At 39.3% G+C, this 23,434-nt stretch overlaps 1 protein-coding gene across 29 annotated transcripts in view; it reads right to left on the bottom strand.

Annotated features, from left to right (window-relative positions):
* The window catches only part of LOC109553295 (mitotic spindle assembly checkpoint protein MAD2A), a 651,283-nt gene that overhangs the window by 236,830 nt on the left and 391,019 nt on the right, over window positions 1-23,434 (bottom strand). For 26 of the 29 annotated variants that reach the window (XR_011566996.1, XR_011566997.1, XR_011566998.1 and 23 more), the window contains 2 exons: window positions 14,431-14,497; window positions 11,910-12,104 (listed from right to left, as the gene is read on the bottom strand). Coding sequence is in view for 24 of the 29 variants with exons in the window: in XM_070790760.1 (XP_070646861.1) it covers window positions 11,910-12,104; window positions 14,431-14,497 (262 nt within the window). In the remaining 5 variants the exon portion in view is untranslated. Of the gene's footprint in view, window positions 1-11,909; window positions 12,105-14,430; window positions 14,498-17,107; window positions 17,186-23,434 lie in introns of all 29 variants that reach the window. The other 3 variants (XM_070790780.1, XM_070790782.1, XM_070790762.1) reach the window with 2 other exon arrangements.

Below are 23,434 nucleotides of genomic sequence, written 5' to 3'. Positions count from 1 at the left end.
ATCCACTTGTCTTTTCTGAGAAATAGTGAGTACATCACCATGTCCATTCAAGTGGGAGAAACACTTGTTGTGCTGGGGGAGAGAACCAGAAGGCTCCTATTCTGCCCCTTAATTGGATAAGTTACCTAAAACTCTTTGAGCTTTAGTTTGCTCAAACTTAACATAAATGATGCTACTTACTAACCAGCACAAGACATGGCATATAGCACCCTTAATAAAGGTAATTTCCTTCCTTCAAAGGGCCTAAGGCAGCCTAGACATCAGTCACCTCCCCACAAGCAGATGTGACCCCCATTTTCCATTTAATTTTGCAGCCTCCAGAAGGTGTGCATTCCTGAAAGAATGCCATCACTTTGCCTTAGGCCCTTTCTGACCTGACATTCATACCGCCATCATTTTAAAAGGAGATAATGAAGAAAGCAAATGTATTCTTAAATTCAGGAAGAGATTCCCCTAATTAATACGTAGAAATGTTAAAAAGATATATGTTTATATGGGTTGAGTTGCCTTATGCCCCCAGGTTTCCTTACTCTTAAGTTGATTCTTTTATTTCTAAACTACCCAAAAGTATTCATGTATTCTAAATGTATTCATTCATTGTTCAGCTTTAATAAGAATACTTTTAGGAAGAAATCTCTATCAGTTGTTACAAAGCTATATGTTCAGCTAGTCTATAAGCATAGACGGAAGGCAAAATAGGCGTTAAGCCCTATACTTTTATTTTCAGGCCTAGATGGACCTTTTTAATGTACATTGGTTGGTGTTAGAGTTCTTGCTGGCTCTGTGACCAATAAAAATGTATACTATAGCCATGAAAAGTATGGTGCTCAGTTGTTCAGTCGTGTCCAACTCTTGCGACCCCATGGACTATAGCCTGTCAGGCTCCTGTCCGTGGGACTTCCTGGATAATAATACTGGAGTGAGTTGCCAGGGACTGTTAAACAGGTTAACTTTATAACCTCATCTTTCTTGAATAGTCCTGGAACGATTTAGGTTAGTGTTTCCTGATGTTCAAATTAGGGTTTGAATGTTAAAATGTGAAATTTTGTAACTTTGTGGGTATAGAATAACAATTCTAAGAATACAAATACTTTAAGTAGAAATTCTATTCTGGCCCCAATACTTCCTAAATTAGTAAGACATTTTATTCAGAGAAAGAAACGTCAATGGGACAATACTGGAATGGTAGCAGGGGTGATTGCAAGAGCAAAGATTTAAAAGCAAACAGACATATAAACATTCAGTCCAGTTCCAATTTCAACCTAGGTCTGAAGCAGAATGGAAAGAGAGCTTGCTGTGGAGGTAGAATCCAGACTTCAAGTCTCAGAGGCAGTCCTATGATGGCGGTGGAATAGGTCGGGGAGACCACAATCTCCCCCACAAATTCATTGAAAGAACATTTGAACCCTGAGCAAATTCCACAAAAACAACTTCTGAATGCTGGCAAAGGACACCAGGCACCCAGAAAGGCAGCCCATTTTCTTCAAAAGGAGGTAAGACAAAATGAGGTAGGGATGGAGATCTGTCCCAGAAGGGAGTCTTCAAAGAGGAGAAGTTTCCAAACACCAGGAAACACTCTCACTGGCAGGTCAGTGGGAAGTTTTGGAATCTCAGAGTGCAACATAACCGGGAGGAAAAATAAATAAATAAATAAATCCCACAGATTACGTGCCTAACATCAACTTCCAGCAGAGAAGTAGTCCAGACACTCATATTTGCCACCAACAAGCGGGGGGCTGAACAGGAGGTGTGGGCTGTATTGCTTAGGGTAAGGACCAGGTCTGAATGCCCTGAGGGCAATCTGAGGGAGCTAACGTGAGATAGCAACCCAATCTGTGGGATAGCCAGAGAGAGAACTATCCTGTGAAAAGCCCTAACCTAAGGCACTGCATGACCCACACACAGAACAAAGGACTGAACGAATACCAAAGGAGAGCTAGCTGGCTGTGCATTGGCCCATCCCCCGCGAGAGACCGGGAGGCAGGCAGGGGCAGCCAGAGCCTGAAAGGGGCAATCTCAGCCCCAGAGAGGCATCCTCGACAAAACTGCAAGCAGGCTCCCATTTGCTAAACAAGACTTCTCCTGGGCAGTTGACATCCACTGGGATGGTCGCAGCCAGAGATCAGCTCCCCAGAAGAGACACACGGCCCACCTGAGACAGGCACACCTGCTGCCACCCAGGAAATGGAGCGGCTGGGATGGGGGAGGTGATAAGACACACCACACCTGGGGGTCATTGTGCTCACCAAGCACCTGGTCCCATGAGCTGCTCGGACCTGGGAAGGGCACAAAACGCAGGCCCGACTGAGTCTGTGCCCTTGTGGAGTACCTGAGAACCTGAACCTGAGCGGCTTAGACCTGGGAAGTACACGTAACCCAGGGCCCACCTCAGACAGTTGCAGGCAGAGCAACCTGGAGCCTGAGCAGTGTAGACTGGGAAAGCACACACACCGTGAGCGGGAGCAAACCCAGTGTGGCCAGGACACTGTGAGCACACGCCAGGGATATTTGTTTGCAGTGCTCCTCCCTCCCCACAGCACCACTGAATAAGTGAGCCTAAATAAGTGACCACCTTCGCCCCCTTTTTTCAGGGCGGAAATTAGACACTGAAAAGACCAGCAAACAGAAGAAGCTAAAATAAACAGAGGGAACCACTCTGGAAATGACAGGTGCAACAGATTAAAGCCCTGTAGTTAGCACTGACTACATTGGAAGGAACACATAGATCTTGAGAAGTATAAGCTGGATCAAGGAACTATCTGAACTCACCTCACACTGCCCACAACAGCTCCAGAGAAATTCCTAGATATATTTTTACTATTGTAATTTTTAAATTAAAAAAAAAATTTAAGTCCTCTATTACTCCTTTAATTTTCATTTTTGTAACCTCCTATTACCTTGCAGAAAAAAAAAGACCGTATTTTTAAAGCAAACTTCATATATTTATATTTTATCATTTTTTGTGACTTTTTTTTTAAATACTGCATTTTAGAGAATCTAACCTCTACTCTAGACTTTTAATCTTTGCTTTTTGGTGTTTGTTATCAATTTTGTACCTTTAGGAACCCAATCTTCAATACCCATTTTTACTTAGGAGTGTGATTACTGGCTTGATTGCTCTCTCCCACTTTTGACTCTCCTTTTCTCCACCAGCTCACCTCTATCTCCTCCCTCCCTCTTCTCTTCTCTGCCCAACTCTGTGAATCTCTTTGTGTGTTCCAGCTTGTGGAGAACACTTAGGGAACTGATTACTGGCTGGATCTGTCTCCTTTTGATTCCCTCTTTTCTCCTCCTGGTCACCTCTGTCTCCTTCCTCCTTCTTCTCTTCTCTGTGTAACTGCATGAACCTCTCTGAGGGGTCCAGACTGTGGAGAGCACATAGGGAGTTTATTACTGGCTAGCTTGCTCTCACCCCTTTTGATTCCCCCTCTTCTTCTCTTGGTCATCCCTGTCTCCCTCCTCCCTCTTCTCTTCTCCATCTAACTCTGTGAACCTTTCTGGGTGTCCCTCACTGTGGAGAAGCTTTTCATCATTAACCTAGATATTTTTTCATTTGTGCAGTATAGATAGAGAAGTCTTGAGGCTACTGTAAGAATAAGACTGAAAACCAGAGGCAGGAGGCTTAAGTTCAAAACCTGAGAACACCAGAGAACTCCTGACTCCAGGGAACATTAATGGATAAGAGCTCATCCGAAAGCCTCCATACCTACACTGAAACCAAGCACCACCCAAAAGCCAACAAGTTCCAGACCAAGACATACCACGCAAATTCTCCAGCAATGCAGGAACAAAGCCCTAAGCTTCAATATACAGGCGGCCTAAAGTCACACCAAACCCACAGACATCTCAAAACTCCCTACTGGACACTTCATTGCACTCCAGAGAGAAATCTGTCTCCACCCACCAGAACACCAATGCAAGTTTTCCTAACCAGGAAACCTTGACAAGCCACTCGTCCAACCCCACCCACAGGGAGGAACCTCCACAATAAAGGGGAAGCACAAGCTGCCAGAATACAGAAAATCCACCCCAAACACAGCAATCTAAACAAGATGAAAATGCAGAGAAATACTCAGCAGGTAAAGTAACATGATAATTGCCCACCAAACCAAACAAAAAAATGAGGAGATAGGGAGTCTACCTGAAAAAGAATTCAGAATAATGACAGTAAAAATGATCCAAAATTTTGAAAACTAAATGGAGTTACAGATAAATAGCCTGGAGACAAGGATTGAGATGATGCAGGAAAGGTTTAACAAGGACCTAGATGAAATAAAAAAGAGTCAATATATAATGAATACTGCACTAAATGAGACCGAAAACACTCTGGAGGGAACCAACAGTAGAATAACAGAGGCAGAAGATAGGATAAGTGAGGTAGAAGATAGAATGGTAGAAATAAATGAAGCAGAGAGGAAACAAGGAAAAAGAATTATAAGAAATTAGGACAACCTCAGAGACCTCTGGGACAATGTGAAACGCCCCAACATTCGAATCATAGGTGTCCCAGAAGAAGACAAAAAGGCCATGAGAAAATACTCAAGGAGATAATAGTTGAAAACTTCCCTAGAATGGGGAAGGAAATCGTCACACAGGTCCAAGAAACCCAGAGAGTCCCAAACAGGATAAACCCAAGGCGAACCACCTCAAGACACATACTAATCAAGTTAATGAAGATCAAACATAAAGAACAAATATGAAAAGCAGCAAGGGAAAAACAACAAATAACACACAAGGGTATTCCCATAAGGATAACAGCTGATCTTTCAACAGAAACTCTTCAGGCCAGAAGGGAATGGCAGGACATACTTAAAGTGATGAAAGAGAAAAACCTTCAACCCAGATTACTGTACACAGCAAGGATCTCCTTCAAATATGAAGGAGAATTCAAAAGCTTTACAGACAAGCAAAAGCTGAGAGAATTCAGCACCACCAAACCAGCTCTCCAACAAATGCTAAAGGATCTTCTCTAGACAGGAAACACAGAAAGGGTATATAAACTCGAACCCAAAACAACAAAGTAAATGGCAAAGGGATCATACTTATCAATAATTACCTTAAATGTAAATGGGTTGAATGCCCCAACCAAAAGACAAAGATTGGTTGAATGGATTAAGAAAACAAGACCCTTATATATGCTGTCTACCAGAGACCCACCTCAAAACAAGGGACACATACAGACTGAAAGTGAAGGGCTGGAAAAAGATATTCCACGCAAATAGAGACCAAAAGAAAGCAGGAGTAGCAATACTCATATCAGTTAAAATAGACTTTGAAATAAAGGCCGTGAAAAGAGACAAAGGAGGACACTACATACTGATCAAAGGATCAATCCAATAAGAAGATACAACAATTATAAATATAACAAATATGAAAGGCGAAATTAACAGTGACACAATAATAGTGGGAGATTTTAATACCCACTCACACCTATGGATAGAGCGACTAAACAGAAAATTAACAAGGAAACACAAAATGTAAATGATACAATGGATCAGTTAGACCTAATTGATATCTATAGGATATTTCACTCCCAAACAATGAATTTCACCTTTTTCTCAAGTGCACATGGAACCTTCTCCAGGATAGATCACGTCCTGGGCCATAAATCTAGCCTTGGCAAATTCAAAAAAATTGAAATCATTCCAAGTATCTTTTCTCACCACAATGCAGTAAGATTAAATGTCAATTACAGGAGAATAACTATTAAAAACTCTAACATATGGAGGCTGAACAACACGCTTCTGAATAACCAACAAATCATAGAAGAAATCAAAATATGCATAGAAATGAACAAAAATGAAAACACAACAACCCAAAATGTATGGGACACTGTAAAAGCAGTACCCAGGGGAAGGTTCATAGCAATACAGGGTTACCTCAAGAAACAAGAAAAAAGTCAAATAAATAACCTAACTCTACACCTAAAGCAACTAGAAAAGGAAGAAATGAAGAACCCCAGGGTTAATAGAAGGCAAGAAATCTTAAAAATTAGGGCAGAAATAAATGCAAAAGAAACAAAAGAGACCATAGAAAAAATCAACAAAGCTAAAAGCTGGTTCTTTGAGAAGATAAATAAAATTGACAAACCATTAGCCAGACTCATCAAGAAACAAAGGGAGAAGAATCAAATCAACAAAATTAGAAATGAAAATGGAGAAATCACAACAGACAGCACAGAAATACAAAGGATCATAAGAGACTACTATCAGCAATTATATGCCAATAAAATGGACAACTTGGAAGAAATGGACAAATTCTTAGAAAAGTATAACTTTCCAAAACTGAACAAGGAAGAAATAGAAAATCTTAACAGACCCATCACAAGCACGGAAATTGAAACTTTAATCAGAAATCTTCCAGCAAACAAAAGCCCAGGACCAGACGGCTTCACAGCCAAATTCTACCAAAAATTTAGAGAAGAACTCACACCTGTCCTATGCAAACTCTTCCAGAAAATAGCAGAGGAAGATAAACTTCCAAATTCATTCTATGAGGCCACCATCACCCTAATATCAAAACCAGACAAGGATGTCACAAAAAAAGAGAACTACAGGCCAATATCACCAATGAACATAGATGCAAAAATCCTTAACAAAATTCTAGCAAACAGAATCCAACAACATATTAAAAAGATCATACATCATGACCAAGTGGGCTTTATCCCAGGGATACAAAGGATTCTTCAATATCTGCATATCAATCAATGTAATACACCACATTAACAAATTGAAAGATAAAAACCATATGATTATCTCAATAGATGCAGAGAAAGCCTTTGACAAAATTCAACATCCATTCATGATAAACACTCTCCAGAAAGCAGGAATAGAAGGAATATACCTCAACATAATAAAAGCTATATATGACAAACCCACAGCAAACATTATCCTCAATGGTGAAACATTGAAAGCATTTCCCCTAAAGTCAGGAACAAAGCAAGTGTGCCCACTCTCACCACTACTATTCAACATAGTTATGGAAGTTTTGGCCACAGCAATCAGAGCAGAAAAAGAAATAAAAGGAATCCAGATTGGAAAAGAAGAAGTAAAACTCTCACTGTTTGCAGAATACATGATCCTCTATATAGAAAACCATAAAGACTCCACCAGAAAATTACTAGAACTAATCAATGAATATAATAAAGTTGCAGGATATCAAACTAACACACAGAAATCCCTTGCATTCCTATACACTAACAATGAGAAAACAGAGAAATTAAGGAAGCAATTCCATCCATCATTGCAATGATAAGAATAAATACTTAGGAATATATCTAACTGCTTCCCTGGTGGCTCAGAGGTTAAAGCATCTGCCTGCAATGCAGGAGACCTGGGTTCGATCCCTGAGTTGGGAAGAACACTTGGAGAAGGAAATGGCAACCCACTCCAGTATTCTTGCCTGGAGAATCCCATGGACAGAGGAGCCTGGTGGTCTACAGTCCACGGGGTCGCAAAGAGTCAGACACAACTTAGAGACTTCACTTTCACTTTCAAAGAAACAAAAGACCTATATATAGAAAACTATAAAACACTGATGAAAGAAATCAAAGAGGACACAAATAGATGGAGAAATATACCATGTTCATGGATTGGAAGAATCAGTATAGTGAAAATGAGTATACTACCCAAAGCAATCTATAGATTCAATGCAATCCCTATCAAGCTACCAATGGTATTTTTCACAGAACTAGAACGAATAATTTCTAGGAGGGAGTCTCATGGGTTCAGAGGTTAAAGCATCTGCCTGCAATGCAGGAGACCTGGGTTCGATCCCTGGGTCAGGAAGATCCCCTGGAGAAGGAAATGGCCACCCACTCCAGTACTCTTGCCTAGAAAATCCCATGGATGGAGGCCCTGGTGGGCTACAGTCCACGGGGTCAGCAAAGAGTCAGACACAACTGAGCGACTTCACTTTCATCAAGCTACCAATGGTATTTTTCACAGAACTAGAACAAATAATTTCACAATTTGTATGGAAATACAAAAAAACCTTGAATAGCCAAAGCATTCTTGGGAAAGAAGACTCGAACTGGAGGAATCAACCTGCCTAACTTCAGGCTATACTACAAAGCTACAGTCATCAGTAGAGTATGGTACTGGCACAAAGACAGAAATATCAATCAATAAAACAAAATAGAAAGCCCAGAGATAAATCCGCACACCTATGGACACCTTATCTTTGATGAAGGAGGCAAGAATATACAATGGAGAAAAGACAATCTCTTTAACAAGTGGTGCTGGGAAAATTGGCCAACCAATTGTAAAAGAATGAAACTAGAAAACTTTCTAACACCATAAACAAAAATAAACTCAAAATGGATTAAAGATCTAAATGTAAGATCAGAAACTATAAAACTCCTAGAGGAAATCATAAGCAAAACACTCTCTGACATAAATCACAGCAGGATCCTCTATGACCCACCTCCCAGAGTAATGGAAATAAAATCAAAAATAAACAAATGGGACCTAATTAAACTTAAAAGATTTTGCACAATGAAGGAAACTATAAGCAAGGTGAAAAGACAGCTTTCAGAATGGGAGAAAATAATAGCAAGCGAAGCAGCTGACAAAGAATTAATCTCAAAAATTTACAAGCAACTCCTGCAGCTGAATTCCAGAAAAATAAACCACCCAATCAAAAAATGGGCCAAAGAATTAAACAGACATTTCTCCAAAGAAGACATACAGATGGCTAACAAACACATGAAAAGATGTTAAACATCACTCATTATCAGAGAAATGTGAATCAAAACCACAATGAGGTACCATCTTACACCAGTCAGAATGGCTGCTATCAAAAAGTCTACAAACAATAAATGCTGGAGAGGGTGTGGAGCAAAGGGAACCCTCGTACACTGTTGGTGGGAATGCAAACTATTACAGCCAGTGTGGAGAACAGTGTGGAGATTCCTTAAAAAACTGGAAATAAAACTGCCATATGACCCAGCAATCCCACTGCTGAGCATACACACAGTGGGATTGCTGGTGGGATGATTTGAGAGAATAGCATTGAAACGTGTATATTACCATATGTGAAACAGATTACCAGTCCAGGTTCGATGCATGAGTCAGGGTGCTCGGGGCTAGTGCACTAGGATGACCCAGAGGGATGGGATGGGGAGGGAGGTGGGAGGGGGTTCAGAATAGGGAATGCACGTACACCCATGGCTGATTCATGTCAATTTTGGCAAAACCACTACAATATTGTAAAGTAATTAGCCTCCAATTAAAATAAATACATTTTTAAAAGAGAAAAAAAAAAAGATTGCCAGGAGAAATATCAATAACCTCAGATATGCAGATGACACCATCTTTATGGCAGAAAACGAAGAAGAACTAAAGAGCCTCTTGATGAAAGTGAAAGAGGAGATTGAAAAAGTTGGCTTAAAACTCAACATTCCGAAAGCTAAGATCATGGCATCTAGTCCCATTACTTCATGGCAAATAGATGGGGAAACAGTGGAAACAGTGACAGACTTTATGTTTTGGGGTGCCAAATCACTGCAGATGGTGACTGCAGCATTGAAATTAGAAGATGCTTGCTCCTTGGAAGAAAGGTTACGAGCAACCTAGACAGCATATTAAAAAGCAGAGACATTACTTTGCCAACAAAGGTCCATCTAGTCAAAGCTATGATGTTTCCAGTAGTCATGAATGTATGTGAGAGTTGGACTATAAAGAAAGCTACTGCTGCCGAGTCACGTCAGTCATGTCCAACTCTGTGCGACCCCATAGATGGCAGCCCACCAGGCTCCTGTCCCTGGGATTCTCCAGGCAAGAATACTAGAGTGGGTTGCCATTTCCTTCTCCAGTGCATGAAAGTCAAAAGTGAAAGTGAAGTCACTCAGTTGTGTCTGACTCTTCACGACCCCATGGACTGTAGCCTACCAGGCTCCTCCGTCCATGGGATTTCCCAGGCAAGAGTACTGGAGTGGGGTGCCATTGCCTTCTCCGATAAAGAAAGCTGAGCACCAAAGGATTGATGCTTTTGAACTGTGCTGTTGGAGAAGACTCCTCAGAGTCCTTTGGACAGCAAGGAGAACCAACCTGTCCATTCTAAAGGAAATAATTCCTGAATGTTCATTGGAAGGACTGTTGCTGAAGATGCAACGTTGTCAATACTTTGGCCACGTGATGCAAAGAGCTATCTCATTTGAAAAGACCCTGATCCTGGCAAAGATTGAAGGCGGGATGAGAAGGGGCGACAGAGGATGAGATGGTTGGATGGCATCACTGACTCGATGGACATAGGTTTGAGTAAACTCTGGGCGTTGGTCATGGACAGGGAGGCCTAGCGTGTTGCAGTCCATGGTGTGGCAAAGAGTCGGCCGTGACTGAGCAACTGAGCTGAGCTGAGCTGAACTGAACTGAACAACATTGTTTAGTTTTTATTGCTATTTTTGTCTTCTGCGAAAGTTTATTTTCTTTTTTTAATGCTTTATTTTATATTGGAGTATAACTGGTTAGTAATGTTGTGGTAGCTTCTTGTGTACAGCAAAATGATTCAATTATACATATATCTATTTTTTTCAAATTCTTTTCCTATTTAGGTTCTTACAGAGTATTCAGCATAGTTCCCTGTGGTATAGAGCAGGTCCTTGTTGGTTATCCATTTTAAATAGAGCAGTGTGTACATGTCAATCCAAAACATACCTAATTGATATATGTCTTTTATCATAGGTCACTTTAAACCAGCATGGGAAGTAATCAGAATGAACATTTTACTAATGATAACATTAATTAGTAAAATATTCATTAGGCACAATACCAGACATTCAAACACAAGTGTCTTAAGATTTCTCTTCTCTTGAAAATCAAAAGCATAGGAAAATATTGAGTAACATAGTCTTCCCCCAAAGAGAACTAGCACATTCAGTTTACTGACAGGAAAAATAAGAATATTGATAACTGAATTATATTGCAAGACTCTAATTTAAACTAGTTAAAACTGAATATTAGATTTTCTATAAATAGATATTTGACCAAGGTGCTTGATAATTTACCTTCTCTAATAGACTATATGCAGGAGCATTTGGACTTTCATAATTACAAAATACACTGAGAGACAATTAATTTTGCTAGCAAATAGCAAATGGTTTACTGTTCTTTTTGAAATATATTTTCTTCAATAAATATACTAATGTAAAAAAAGAAGAGAGAGAGAGTTCAAGTCTAACCAGAATGCCCAAGGCCACTTCAGCCTAAGCCCAGAATAGATTCTGGGTCTTCTCTAAGCCACACAGTCATCTAATCACCTCCTGTGAGGGGCCCGAGATACTGGACAAAACCTTGGGATGGGGGACGTGTGTTTCCAGGCCATAAGAAGCTCATGTTCTAATAAGATACATAGGGGTGTGTGTGTGTGTGTGTGTGTGTGTGTGTGTGTGTGTGTGTGTGTATGTGTGTGTTTATGTATGTGTCTTTAAGTTTTTCAGTCATGCTCGACTCTTTGTGATCTCATGGACTGTAGGCTGCCAGGCTTCTCTGTCAGTGGGATTCTCCAGGCAAGAATATTGGTGTGGCTGATAGCCATTCCCTTTGCCAGGGGATCTTCCTGACCTAGGGATTGAACTCAGATCTCCTGTGTTGCAGGCAGATGCTTTACCATCTAGGCCACCAGCAAAGCCCACACAGATGTGTGAATACATAATTATATGTAGGAAGTGCTATGCTGTCTACCTAGAGGAATTTAATTAAAAAAAAAAAAAAAAAAGGCCTTCCTAGAAGTGAATTGGGTCTTGATTTCAGACCTTTGGGGCTTCTCTGGACTTGATTCTGGGTGGAATTGGTGCCTGCCTATACTGCCCTCCAGCCCCACATGGAGAACTGTCTGTACGTCAACAGTTTGTTTTCAGGAGTAGAGACAAGAGCCAAGAGAAGCCACTTGCAGGAAGGGAAGGGGCTCACCTTTCCCTTGCTGCTTTCTGGCTTGGTTTCTGGCTGAGTGCCTGGGTTTCAGGATAAACTGGTCTTGGAGTTCTTGCGGCCCCTCCAGGAAGGCCTCCTGGAGGGCAGAAGCAGAAGTGGAGCCCTCCAGTTGCTGCTGCAGCAGCCCAGTAGCTGGAATACAGCTCATTTTAATTCCATAGGGATGTTCATGACCTATATGGAGAAAAATCTAAATATAGATTCAGACCGATGGTGATGGGTGGGATCAAACCCACCTTACCGTGAGCGAGTATGCCACACTGGTGTGACTGCTGACCTTCAGGGGCTTCCGGGTAGAGAAGGCTGTGACTCCCGAGTAAGCACAATGTGCACTCTCTCAAGGGGACACGCTGCAAAAAGCAGGTGCCCAAACAGAAGGGTTTAAAACATAACAAGAAAAATGTTTTTAGACACCTTGCTTGGCTTGGAAGGCATTTCATCAGTGAATTGCACAATATTGACTTTCATTGTGTTTCCATCTGAGAATATTTATGGCCTTCTAGTTTCTGCCTTGACGCACTACACCTGTACATCTTAGGCAAAATGCTAGCCTTAACATTCCTCCTTTGAAACACTGACCCTCACACATAGACTCATAAGGATCAAAGTAAATATATTAATAAGCATTGGTGCTTAATATTTTTAAAATCATCGGACTATGTATGTTAAGAATGGCTCTGATCAGTGTTCTGTCCCACATGTCAGTTTAACAGATTTTCCATTTCCTTTTGTCAGTTCAGTAGGCAGAGTGCAGTGGGGTGGTTTGCCTTAATGTTTCCCTCCCGCTGCTGCTTCCCTCTAAGGGGTTTCCTACGAGACAGTGATCAGAGACAAGCCTGCACGGCCGAGAAAACCCAGAAGTAAAGTGCAAAACGGTGTTTACAGAGTGGAAAACCACACCAGAAATCATCGGGAGTTGCCTGCCAAGTGATTTGTTTTGCTCTTTCATGCTATAAATTGCTTCCTCTCCAGAGAATTCTCTAAGACCCTGTGCTGTCCTGTGGATTCCATCTTTAAAGAATTGCATGAAAGCTCCTTTTCTTTTGTTTCTGATTTATTAAATGCAACTGGAGGAGTTCTTGCTTTTGCTTTACATCTGGCATAAACACAATGTCAGTGCTCTATTCAGAACAAGAATCGCAGCGACTTCCATCCTTTAAGGCAAAAGAAGCTTCTTTGAGAGTAATAAAATACAACCAAGACACCAGGATAACCAGGAGCTAATCCATAATTGTCAGCTGAGAACATGCTAAGAAGCGCATTCAGAATGACTGCTGAGGCAGCAGCATGAAAGACAGCCTCTTAGGAGTCCTCAGAGCCAGCCATGCTGTTTGAGGCTGTTCTAAGCTTAGAAGTTGTCATCTACATGGTCTTATTTAAATTAATGCATTTTATTAAACTAAATATGTTTCAATATTCAATTTTTTTCCACTTTACTGCTGACTGACTTTTACAAGGATGTCAACAAGACAAGAAAAACACGTGAAATGGGTGAGGTGATTTTGTCTTCAGCTTTATACTCGGTGACTCTATGTATTCTAAGACTGGGAATATACATATCACAGAAAAAACTTAGCTGTTTAGATTCTTCAGACCACATGAAAATGTTCCTCAGATCACTTGAAAGAGTAATAGACTCAGGATTGTTGAACAGATGAAAAAAGTTACAAGAGGAAGTGCTCTAAGATTTCTAGCAGAAGTCATTGTCACCATGACTATATTGCAAGTTCCACTACAGATTTTGTCTTTTCCCTTGTTTTAATTCCTCCTTTTTTCACTGACCACCCCTGACAGATTTGCTCATCCAAGAATGTGCATTATTATTTTTAGTTAACTTGCTATGATAACTATTTTAGGAAAGATATAGTCTATTTATCAAAAATTTCAAGAGCAGTGCTAGTGAACTCAGCTTGAGAAACAGCAAAGTACATGCAGGTGGTTTAGTCAGTGAAGAATCTAAGTGTCTGATTGTGATTATTTCATTTTCTTTATGATGCTGAGAAAAGCTTTGGGCACAGAATAGGTATTGAATAAATGTACTTGAGGTCAGAGGTATGGCTGGATTTTAGAAGATGATCACGAAATAGAGACAACTTAGTAGTTAGAAAATGGAACTGAGAACGTCAAGACTGGAATATGAAAAATAATGTATGAGCAAAAGAAATTCCTGCTTGTGTTGCTTTCATACCTAAGTGAGTAAATAGAGAGTAAGTAAGTAAGTGTTTTCAAGACAACTCTGTTTGTCAAGTGGAAAAAGTAAAGAAGAAAAATCCACACTGCTGTTCCCAAATAGACCATAAGCTGCTGCATGAAGAGATGCTATCTGTGCTTGGGATAGAGCAGGTGCTTCGAATTATTTAAGACGTGTATAAATGAATACTGCAAGAGATTTTCAGTTTAAGGGCATTTAAGCTTAAGACTGATCAACCATTACTTTGAGACTTTAAAGTTACAATTTGGATCCCAACCAGCTCCATCTTAGGTTTTCCCTGACACTTACCAGTAAGTGGATATGAAGTCTTTTTCTCAGCAGAACTGATCCACAACTGGTAATCTTTCTCAGAGCCCTTGGAAAGAAAAAGAACTATGTGTCACAGCAAATATTCCTAGTAGATACTTGAAGAACTCATTTCCTTAGCATTTCTATACTTTCAAAAGGAGAATTTGGGCCAGTATAAATGCTATTTGGTCCATGGAAGTGGCAACAATTTTTGAGTGAACAATGCTGATTCCAGTAGCCCCTGTCCCTCTCTCATAGCCTCCAATGGATCGACTGAGATTCTTGTCCTTTTTGATAAAGGGTGAGGATCTGTGCAACCATAGTGCAGTCACAGTCAGCCTCTCACTTTGTGGGTGGTCCATGAATTAAAAAAAAACATAGTAATTTTTAATAAAATTATAAATAAATATATAAATTATAAATAAAAAATAAAATAATTTAAAAAAAAACTTCTCTTCACTATGGAAGAGAAGTCTAATCTCAAGAATCCTGCTTTCTGCTGTTTTGAGACTCCTTGGAGAATTCTGGCTTTTGCCTTAAAATGTCCCTGCCCAGTCAAGCATGTTGTCCAGAAAGCCACATACTCTGCCATGACTATTCCTGAACAAAGTAAAACTTGAAAGGCAGCATTAGCTCAGCAACTGTTAACAAAATGAGACAGGTGCCCAAGAGGCCTTGAGTAGATGGCAGCCTACTGGCTGTGATGTAGGCAACACCACTCAAGGGAGAGAAGGGACAAGGACTCTAACCTGAAGAAGGAGTCAGATGTAGAAAACAGTTTCTTCCAGCAGAATCACTGCCTAGGAATTCTGAATATCCCATTTGAAACAAGTATAAATTACAAAGACTGCTAAATTAAAGAGCCCTCCAGGAGAAGATAAAGCAAAAAATGTTTGAAATAGAGTTGTTGGTGATAGGTACTAGGTACTACACTTACCTTTGACTCCTGATTAAAAATCATGGCCTTGCCATGAAGGAAGTAAGCTCCCAGGTATGGACGCAATCACACACACAAACACACACATGTAACTAAATAGGCTCAAAATGGCATGGCAAATAGAAATGAGAGAGCTGATAAAAATCTTTTCTTTTAAGGTAAAAACTGGAAAAACTATGATGGAATCCCATAAATCAGGCATATGTATATAGGCAAATAACCCTAGTTGTTCACTGAAATAGAAATTTTTTGTCTAGTGAGATTGATCACGTTAAGCAAAGGAAAGTTAGAAAAATGAAATAAAATGAGTTCTAACATTAATCAGTCTCCCCAACCTTATCCCTAAAGCCACTTTCTTCTAAGATTTAACTCTCATTCAGGGCATATATATCATATAGATTAGAAATCAGCGCAGAGGGGTGCTGTACTCAATGCATATGAATTCAATTTTATTTAAAATGTATTATTAAATTATATTTTTACAGAAATCTTGATGTCTTATACCAAATTCTGGCTGCCTTGAGGTTTTAAGGGGCTTTATTATACCATTGAGAAACACAAATACAAATATTGTAATTATGTCATATCACAATAGCAAGGTATTTTCACATTTATGTATAAATATGTATTCATAATTATATGTATATGTACATTTTACACATTGATATGTATATATATAAATACATATAATTTTATATAAGGATCTATGCTTTACAAGTGCTTTGTTCTGTTCTGTCCATCTGAATGTTCCACTCCTCTTTCTGCTTCTGAACCCTCATCCTCAAACATAGCCATCTCTTTCACTAAAAAATTTTTAACAAGCATAACAGTCCTATCAAAATATAAAAGAGCAGACACTTGAAAACAAAATGAGATGAAAGAGATGTGTACACAAACGTCTCCAGACCCATGGTCTTATTCAGAACTTGTCTTCTTCAGCAGTTCACAAGAGGCATTAGCCTTTGCATTATAGGACCTGCATCAAGGGGATGTAGCTTCTTGCCAGGTGGTCTTTACATCAGATTTACAACAAAACATATCATTTAGGATTTTCTCATACTGAGATTGAGTCCTCAGGTGCAATCAGGGTAAATGGAGATGGGACAGGAGGAATCAGGAAAGAAGATACAAAAAGAATAATCCAATAGAGGAGGAAATATTTAGAATCATAAATATTTTATTGTCTATGTGTGTGTGTGTGTATATATATATATATATATATATATATAATAAATATACATTTTTTCCTTAAAACTGTAAAATTATAGCCTGATTTCATTGTGCTATGACTTCGGTTCACACAAAATTTATAATGGGAATACACAAATAACACATCTGTATAGATTATTAAGGGGCTTCCTTGGTGGCTCAGACAGTAAAGAATCTGCCTACAATATGGTAGACCCAGGTTTGATCCTTGGGTTGGGAAGATCCTCAAAGAAGGGAATGGCAACCCACTTCAGTATTGTTGCCTGGAGAATTCCATAGACAGAGCAGCCTGGTGGGCTATAATCCATGGGCTCTCAAAGAGTCGGACATGACTAAGTGACTAACACACACATAGGTTATTAATGTAGTTTGGCTGCCTTCAAATTCTACCAAATATGATGGAGTTATCTGAAATAATCAGCTGTCTTATGATAATAAATACATTATACACAAACAGACACACACATACACACACAAATCTCAAAAATCAAAGTTGGTCTTTTAACTAAAAATAACTTGCAGGTAACTTACAGTTATTCCTAGCTTTGAAAGTGACATATTGATAACATCATTCACTGTGTCTGAATTTGTCACTGTTACAGTAACAGACTGCAAAAAAGAAGTGAGGAAAGCTGCTATAAATTAAACATTTTTAAACAAGTGAGTAAATCATTATTGTTAAATTGTTATCTATACTCTAAAGGCAAAGCTTATAATTCAGGTAATGACAAGGTAAAATGCTTGTATATAGAATATAATCCCCTTATTATAATCTACTTCCATTCCTTTATATAACATGAAGCTAGTAGAAAGCATTTCAGTAAAACAAATATTTCTGTTAAAGGATTTGAGGCACACAAAATATAATAGCTTAAGCAAGAACTAGAAAGACTGAGAATTCCACAAGGGCACATAGGCTACCCTCAGCACCTTAAGGCTGTTTCCATAATGGAGGAAAGATAGTTTAAAAAAAAGTACCATCTTGGTCTTCCTGAGTCGTGCTTTTATAATATGGATTTATTTCTTTGTCATTACATAGTCAGTTTTAGTAAAATTAGAATGAGAACTGGTTATTAAAGTTTTTTTTTTTAACTACTATTCAGTGATTACTTTCTTTTTGTCAGGTGTCATGATTACTAAGATTTTCATGATTGAAATCTAATGAATCAATTAAATAAAACCAATTAATCTAGGAAATGAGATTGAAAATTTTAAAAATGTAAGTTCCATTCTAAACTGCCAGTGAACAGGGTGTTTATAATAGCTCTTGACCACACAACACATTAAAAAATGCTCCATAAAAATAGGAAGGCAACTTATAGAAAATTAATACAAGAGAATGATGACTACAATTTCTCAAACTTGGTGAAAGACATAAATTTATAAAATCAAGAAGTTCAGAAAGTACCAAACAGGTAGATTAAAAGAAAACCATGCTTTGACACTTCATAGCTACACAGCTAAAAACCAAAACTAAAGAGAATATCTTGAGAGCAGCTGAAGAAAAATGACAAGTCACATACAGAGGGTTGATTTGAGTGAGCAGAGAGTACTCATCAGAAAACACAGAGACTAAAAGTGAAACATCTTTACAGTGCTGAAAACATTTACAAACAGAATTCTATATCCAGCAAAAATACCCTTCAAGAAGGTGAAATAAAGACATTTCAGGTGAAAGAAACTAAGAAAATCTGTTGGTACCAGATATGTATAAGAAAAGGAAAGTTCTCCAGGATAAAATGAAGTACTAGAAGGAAACTTGAATCTTCAGGAATGAAGAACACCAGAAATGTTTATTTTGTGTAAGTTACACATAAATAAAGTTGATTTTTTAAAATTTCTAGGTGAAAAATTCTGAATGTAACCCATTGTCACAAATCAAAGTAGGTGGAGACGAAAGTGTGCTTTGCTGCATGAGAGCCCTCTAGATGCATCTCTTGCCAGCATTGCATTTATCTGGTGGTCAGGAACAAATTGGATTTTGCCTGGCTTTGCTCTTGGCCAGGAAATAACTGTCTTAAATGACTTCCTTTTTCTACCTTCAAATACTGTTTTGTGTCATCTAGAGTTACTGTAAACTACAGTAGAACAAAGTATCATAAAAAAACATCCAGAATATCTTTTCATCACAAATGTCTAGGCTACAGCACTACACTTTCAGAAATCAAATTACATGCAAATAACTGGGGCTAATGGTATGATTTTTTCCCCCCAGTAGCATAAACAAAATGAGGTAGAGATTTGCTGATCCTTTCAAAGTATCATCCCTTTTGGCTCAGTTCTATCCAGACATTCCGCAGAATGAAAGACCTTTCAAAAGTCTTCTGCATTTAGCATTACCTTCCTCTTAATCCTGTGCTAGAAAGGGGCATTATTGAGATCAGCTAACAAAATGGAAAAGTAAATGGTTGATTAAAGTATTACACATATGGTAATTTACTAAAGGTCATAGCTGTGTGATGGTTATATGAGAGACTATCCTTATTCTTAGGACATACCTAATTATTTAAGGAGAAAGGGCATGGTGTACGTATGACCCTCAAAAATAGTTAGATACACACACACAAATATATATATATATTTATATTTATATATATATATATATATATAGAGAGAGAGAGAGAGAAGAGACAAATAAATGGATCAAACAAATGGAACAAAAGGTTCATAAATAGGTGAATCTAGGTAACTGGCATATGGTGTGTTCTTTGTACTATTTTTTTAACTTTTCTGTAAGTTACAATTATTCCAAATAAAAACATCAGAGGGGAAAAAAAAAAAAAAAAAAAAAAACCAGTGGAAACAATCCAAACCACAATGTAAAGACACTCATCTTTTCACGGGAAAATATGTGTTCCCACACAGTGCTTGCTAAATTACTCCCCTCTCTCTTTCTCTTCTTTTTTGTTCTCCCTCCTACCCACCCCATCTCTCTATCTCTTCTGTATATCTCTATCAGTTTCATTTTGCTAAGTTGAGAACTTGGAATTTAATTTTTGATCTTAAAAATACTTACACAGGCACTGTTTTTGATGTCTTCAGTGAAGATTTTGAGGGGAATGCTTTCTGATTGATCCTTCTCTTCGGCTAGATTGACGTACCTAATAAAATTCAGTAATAACCCAGAATAGGGTAGACGAATTAGCTTTAGCTATTAGCTTATTTTCAAATCAATCAATGTTGCTAATCTTTTAAATACTGTTATTATTTTCTTTAAAAAACTCATTTACTGAATTAGTGTGGCTGCACCGGGTCTCCCTGTGGTACATAGGATCTTTACTGGCGGCATGCAGACTTAGTTGTGGCGCCTGGGATCTGTCTAGTTCCCTGAGCAGGTACTGAACCCAGGCGCCTGCACTGGACCACCAGGGAAGTCCCTTATTTGTTATTCTTCTTCTTTTAATGTCTATGTTCTTATTTCGCCTTATTTTAATTTTTAAATTTTCGGCTGTGCTGGGTCTGTGTTGCTGTGGAGGCCCATCTCCAGTTGTAGCCCGTGGGGGCCATGCTCCAGCTGCAGTTCACGAGCTTCTCCTTGCAGTGGCTCCTCTTGTTGTGAGCACGCGGGCTTCAGTGGCTGCAGTTCGGTTCCTGGGCTCTGGAGCATAGGCTCAGTCAATTGTGGTGCACAGGCTTAGCTGCTCCGCGGCATGGGGGATCTTCCTCTATCAGGGATCAAACCTGTATCTCCTGTATTGGCAGGCAGATTCTTTACCACTGAGCCATCAGGGAAGCCCTTGTTATTATTCTTAAAAGCATGGAGAGATAAACTGAGTAAAATCAAATTAGGGATTGGAAGAAGATATGCAAAAATATTTTCAGGAAAATAAGATATGACCCAGAAAGCAACAGGTCGCCTTTGTTATGTGAGATTTGGGCAGCAGATCCAATCCTCAAAGTTTTCCTGCCTAGATTGGCGGGCCCAGGGCCTTCCTGGGTTCAAGGACAGGAAGTAGCATTTGCTTTGAGAATCTTTCATTAGAGTAAGTAATCTACACTTACGGAAATTTAACATATGTTTTGAGAATAATGTTAGTTCCAACCATTAGGATGGAGAGAAAGGAAAGATGACAGTGACACACAGAACTTCCTTAAAGCTAAGCAGAGCATACATGTAAATGAGAGAACATTCTTTGCAGTAGCAGTCAGGATCAACCTACACAAGAAGTTACTTGAGGGGAGTCTAACAATTCCTACCAGGGAGAAGGACACAGTTTGGGGGCACTGCCTTGAAGAGATTTGCATTCTTCTATCATGGATTAAAAATTTAACATATGTATCCTGTTGTCAAAATACCTTTGAAGGAAGGACTGCCATTTTTCCTTTTGTTCAGGAAAACTGCAATATTAAAAAATGGAAGAAAAATTACATAAAATACTTACACTAACATATTGCTGCTGCTGCTGCTGCGTCGCTTCAGTCATGTCTGACTCTGTGCGACCCCACAGACGGCAGCCAACCAGGCTTCCCGTCCCTGGGATTCTCCAGGCAAGAACACTGGAGTGGGTTGCCATTTCCTTCTCCAATTCATGAAAGTGAAAAGTGAAAGGGAAGTCACTCAGTCGTGTCTGACTCTTAGCGACCCCATGCACTGCAGCCCACCAGGCTCCTCCGTCCATGGGATTTTCTAGGCAAAAGTACTGGAGTGGGGTGCCGTTGCCTTCTCCACACTAACATATTAAGACTTGTATTAACATATTAAGTGCTATTCCAGATTTAAAAAAATATCAGCAGCCAGTTGTTAACTAATGTGTATGCATGTGTAAGTTGTACCTTCTTCGTAATTAGGCTCTTGATATGGAGTCTCTCTTTTTTAAACCATATTACAGTGATGAGAAGTAGATGTTCAACTTGACAAAAAGTTGGTTTGAAATCTAAACACTTAACTGCAGGTGTAATGCAAGCTGTGTAATCATGGGCAAGTCACTGAACCACTCTGTGCCTCAGTTTCCAGAACAGGAAAAGGATTAATTATACCTGAGTGTTCTTATAGGTAGAAGTGCTATTCAGATATAAAGAACATTATTATTCAGATTAAATCATACTTAGGAATTGGCATTTGGATGGAACTATGTTATCTCAGAAACAGGAGTATCCTATTAGGAAAAAACCCTACCATATTTTATTCCTTTACGTGTGTTCAGTTCTGTTCAGTTCAGTCGCTCAGTCGTGTCCAGCTCTTTGTGACCCCATGAATCGCAGCACACCAGGCCTCCCTGTCCATCACCAACTCCCGGAGTTCACTCAGACTCATGTCCATCGAGTCGGTGATGCCATCCAGCCATCTCATCCTCTGTCGTCCCCTTCTCCTCCTGCCCCCAATCCCTCCCAGCATCAGAGTCTTTTCCAATGAGTCAACTCTTTTCGTGAGGTGGCCAAAGTACTGGAGTTTCAGCCTCAGCATCATTCCCTCCAAAGAAATCCCAGGGCTGATCTCCTTCAGAATGGACTGGTTGGATCTCCTTGCAGTCCAAGGGACTCTCAAGAGTCTTCTCCAACACCACAGCTCAAAAGCATCAATTCTTCGGCACTCAGCTTTCTTCACACTCTCACATCCATACATGACCACCGGAAAAACTATAGCCTTGACTAGATGGACCTTTGTTGGCAAAGTAATGTCTCTGCTTTTGAATGTGCTATCTAGGTTGGTCATAACTTTTCTTCCAAGGAGCAAGCGTCTTTTAATTTCATGGCTTCAATCACCATCTGCAGTGATTTTGGAGCCCCAAAAAATAAAGTCTGACACTGTTTCCACTGTTTCCCCATCTATTTGCCATGAAGTGATGGGACCAGATGCCATGATCTTCGTTTTCTGAATGTTGAGGTTTAAGCCAACTTTTTCACTCTCCTCTTTCACTTTCATTAAGAGGCTTTTTTAGTTCCTCTTCACTTTCTGCCATAAGGGTGGTGTCATCTGTATATCTGAGGTTATTGATATTTCTCCCACAATCTTGATTCCAGCTTGTGCTTCTTCCAGCCCACTTTATGTGTGTACCATATAGTAAATTGTAATATATGAAATTAGTTTCTAGAAAACTTATTCTTCATTACTATGATCCTCTGATGCAGATCAATCTACTTCTAAATTATTAAAGATCAGCATTTTCTCTGCTAAAGTTTGTGTAGCATTTAATTATCCAGAGCTGAAAATGTTTTAGGCTCATTCATACACAGACTTATCACTTATTAAATTTTATTTATTGTGGTAAATTATGCATAACATACAACTGACAATTAGTGATCATCTGTAGATTAACAATATTGTGCAACCATCACCATTATCTAGTTCTGGAATATTTTCACTACCCAACGGCAAACCCTGTGTGCATTAAGGAGTCACACCCCAGTCTCCTCCATCCTCAGGCCCCATACCAGGTTTGGCTTATACATTCATTAATTGATAAACACTTAGGCTATTTCCTTTTTTTTTTTTTTTTTTTTGGCTGTGGTGGATAAAGCAGCTACGAGCATTTGTGTATACGTTTTTTGTGTGGATGTAAGTTTTCATTTCTCTTGGATATATACCCAGAATATGTATGTTCTCCTATGGCTGCCACATTTTATATTCCTACCAAAACACTGCTCCTACCCCTCATCCCCTTTTCAAGAACTGTTTCACCAGGAAGTAGAGTGCCCTCTGAGCTCCCAACCTGCATATATACCCGAACACAGCTTCTAATTACTCATGGCAACCTGCAGAAGAGTAAAAGAGCAAATGGCCAAAGCACTAGGTGTCAGGCATTGTTATGAATGCCATGTATGTTCTCACACAGCTTTTAAACCTAAATAACAGGTGTAAACCTGGCTTCCTCCTTTCTAGCCTCACTAGGAAAAAAGTTTCTTGGACACTCCCTTATC

This window comes from Bos indicus, chromosome 6, assembly GCF_029378745.1.
Source record: "Bos indicus isolate NIAB-ARS_2022 breed Sahiwal x Tharparkar chromosome 6, NIAB-ARS_B.indTharparkar_mat_pri_1.0, whole genome shotgun sequence".
Taxonomy (NCBI): Eukaryota; Metazoa; Chordata; class Mammalia; order Artiodactyla; family Bovidae; genus Bos; species Bos indicus.
Note: the sequence above shows the minus strand (reverse complement) of the source record. Positions and strands in the feature narration are given on the sequence as shown.